Consider the following 3628-nt stretch of genomic DNA (forward strand, 5'->3'; position numbering starts at 1 on the left):
CGTTCGAGAATCTTAAAATCATATCGAAAATAAAAAGAAAAATCGATAAAACGTTGCGAGAAAAAGCTTAAATTTGCAGAATATAGATCTAACTTAATGATTTCAATAATATATTAAACGAAAAATAAAATTGATCGATAAAAATCTAATTTCATCGTAACTCACAATTATTTCTAGCTACAAACGTATCATTAATATCATTCAATTCTGCACGATGATGAATATATTAAAAAAAAAATCTTACCCGCACGAAAATTTTTCCATATCCTAAGGCAGGATTCCAACAACAGCTAGGAAAACGACAGAACGACGTCATCGACTTCCAAAGAAGAGAACATATATATGTATATATATATATATATATAAAGTTAGAAAGAAATAAAGAAATAAAAATCGATTCATTATCGATGATCAAGGCCAAAAACAGAGTGTTCGAGAACAGAAGTCGGGTTTAAAGGCATTCCAAGAGGCAGCTTTCCAGCCAGTAGCCGGCAAGATTGGAAAAGATCGAAGACTATCCGCGTCGTACGCTTTCGACACAACTCTAGCACGATCATCTAACCATAGAGACTCGTCCCAGACGAAGAAGGCGCAGGTGCACGTTGCAGCAGTGAAAGTATCCGAGTGCAGTTGCGATCTGTCAATGCCCTCTTGCATAGTCAGTCGAGGACTAGCGAGGTGCTGTTTAGATTTCGAGCTCGTTGAACGAGAGTCTCGGGTGTCTGTCCATTGGTTCCACACCTGACCAACCCGACTTGTCAAGTCCTCGAAAGCTTTCCAACATCGTTCCAACTGTTTCTTCATCTTCGAGCCCTTAATCGGAGGAAAGACTATTCTGGATTCGAGATGATCGCTGCCACTTTGTGCCTTCTCGTGATTATATCCGGTGCAACTACCCTCTCCATCGACTCTAATCGTGAGTAATTAAAGATATATATTTTTTTTTTTTTTTTTTTTTTTTGCAGTTCTCGAATGCATTTGCTCTCTGCGAATGATTTTCGTTGGAGGTTGGAGCCGAGCATCGGAGTCGTTAGAAAACCTGGAAGTGAACGTTTGATAAGAAGATATACGGTGTGTTGATGAAGGTGGAAAAAGATTATTTCTTTTTTTTTTTTTTTTTTGCAGTTCTCGAATGCATTTGCTCTCTGCGAATGATTTTCGTTGGAGGTTGGAGCCGAGCATCGGAGTCGTTAGAAAACCTGGAAGTGAACGTTTGATAAGAAGATATACGGTGTGTTGATGAAGGTGGAAAAAGATTATTTCTTTTTTTTTTTTTTTTTTTTTTTGGATCAGAGAGATACAAGTCAATTTCGTTCAATTAAGAATGGAAGAAGTGGAAGAATACGTTGAATGTTGATTTTATTCGGTTGAATTCGTGACTGTTGATAAGAATGATGAAGGCGCTTTCATTTTCAGTCGAGTTAAATATGGAATATGTGGATTTTTATATGACGAGGGAAGGAGGGAAATAAGAGTTACATAAATGTGTTATGCGAGGCAAAAGGGTCAGTCGTGCAAGTATCCCTCAAGAAATTTCATTAGAATTTCACAATGTGCGGTTTCAGAAGTGACAAGTTGTCTGGCAACTACCTTTTCGCGTAACCAACGTTTCCGCTTGTTTCCTTGATTAACGATCATTAACTTTTTGTTTAATGATGGTCTTACGTTTCACAAGTTTTTTTTTTTTTTATTCGATGTTCGATCTTTATCTCACGTCGAATTTACTCGAAAAATTCAAAGAGAAATTGAAACGAATTATTTGTAATATCAATAACTTAATCGCGTTACGTAATAAATTAAAATCCTTCTTTTTTTTTATCCTTTCGAAAATTGTTTAACGTTGTTGAACAATTTTTCTCTCTTTTATTTTGTAATATTTCTAAGTTGAAAAAAATATATATAATAAAATTGTAAGATATAATTAATAATCTATTTAATCGAAAAAAAGATTAGAAAGTTATACTGCAACTTTCCGTCGATTAATTACAAGAAAAATGTTCATTGATACATAAATAATAATTAAATTTATTTTCCAATTAACTTATTGCCAATTAATGCTTCAATAATTGCAGCCGAATACATAAAACAGTGTTCGAGAAGCGACCCACAATTGAAAACATGCCTCATTGACGCACTGCACCATCTGAGACCTTACTTAAGCGTTGGGATACCGGAAATCGAGCTGCCTTCCGTCGAGCCATTTCGCGTAAGCTCTCACCACTTTCGATATCCTATCGATATATTGAAAATTAATGCTTCCTCGTTAATAGAATTATTACACGTGAATTCTTACTCTTGTTTTCAATAATTTTATCAGTTTATCGTTAAATTTCAATATATTGTTAAAATTATCAATTTTTACATATAGAATTTTTAAGTTACAAACATACAACTTTAGAAAAATATAAATTTCTTCGTTCTCTTAATTTTTTGATTCGCTTGAACAAATTTTATGATATAAATAATAATCAATAAATTCCTTTTCCAAATTTAAAACGTTTTAAATCTCTGATTGGAGATAATTTAAAATCAATAAATTGACCAGAATCTTCCAAATATAATTCAATCTGTAATTCGAGATGACACAAAATCAATAAAATTGGTCGAGCAAAAAGCAAATTGTGATTACGATTTACCCGTTTGTAAACTAGTGTGTCTGTCAAAATTTGCGTTTATCCTAACAGATGGACGAGCTGACTCTCTCCCTGACAGGTGGCACAAACGGTTACAAAGTTCAACTGCGCGAATTATTCGTAAGGGGAGCGAGCAACTATACGGTGGAGAACATTAAACTCGGCTCACCCTTCGAAGCCATTGTACGAATGCCAGCCCTCATCTTGGACGCCCATTATTCCAGGTACACGATCTGCAAATTCTTCTCTTCTCCATTTAGACTTGCTCTCCCTGACCGTTAACCTTATTAACTTTTTCTTGTGCTTATATAATTACGTTGGATTTACATTATTATTATTATTATTTTTTTTTTTGATAAATTAATTTTTGGAGATTAAATAAATTATTTTTCAATAATTGATGACAATACACATGTTAATATTAAATGTGATGATTTTTTAGAAGTTCGATTCGAATCACAGGAATATTTATATTATTTCATGTTTAATAGTTCAGGAGTGTTAATTATTCTACCAGCAAGTGGCAATGGAACGTTTCACGCGCGATTCGACGATGTGACAGCAGTGGTTAAAGGCACTGTTTCAACGAGAGTGAAGGATGGAAAAACGTATCTGAACGTGGATAATCTTGACGTTGTCCTCGATGTGAAGAAGGTTAGGATGGGTGTCCACAAGATATTCAATAACAATCGAATCTTGAGTGAGTAACAAATAGAAATGATCCTGGAAATTAATTTTAAAAAATATTATTATTTGAATCATACGATTTGGAATAAATTTTTGTCATTTTATAGCCGAGGCAACGAACCTGTTCCTCCGCGAGAATGGGCAAGAGGTATTAAAGGTGATGGAACCTCAGCTGAAGAGGAAGTTGTCCGTACTTTTTGCCGGAATTGTTAATCAATTGTTACGCCACGTGCCAGTGGAAGTTTTTCTGCTGCCCTGAATCGCGTGTTTCTTCTTCTTCTTCTTCTCTTTTTTTTTTTTTTTTTTTT

At 34.5% G+C, this 3628-nt stretch overlaps 1 protein-coding gene across 1 annotated transcript; it reads left to right on the forward strand.

The window, feature by feature from the left end:
• Positions 1-473: 473 nt before the first annotated feature.
• On the forward strand, positions 474-3619 carry LOC102672169 (protein takeout-like). Its single transcript, XM_006620943.2, has 5 exons — positions 474-916; positions 2073-2206; positions 2685-2857; positions 3125-3333; positions 3428-3619. The coding sequence occupies exons 1-5, from the start codon at positions 847-849 to the stop codon at positions 3577-3579; spliced, it is 738 nt and encodes a 245-aa protein (XP_006621006.1). The 5' UTR covers positions 474-846; the 3' UTR covers positions 3580-3619.
• The last annotated feature ends 9 nt before the right edge of the window (positions 3620-3628 follow it).

This window comes from Apis dorsata, unplaced genomic scaffold, assembly GCF_000469605.1.
Source record: "Apis dorsata unplaced genomic scaffold, Apis dorsata 1.3 scaffold_570, whole genome shotgun sequence".
Lineage (NCBI taxonomy): Eukaryota > Metazoa > Arthropoda > Insecta > Hymenoptera > Apidae > Apis > Apis dorsata.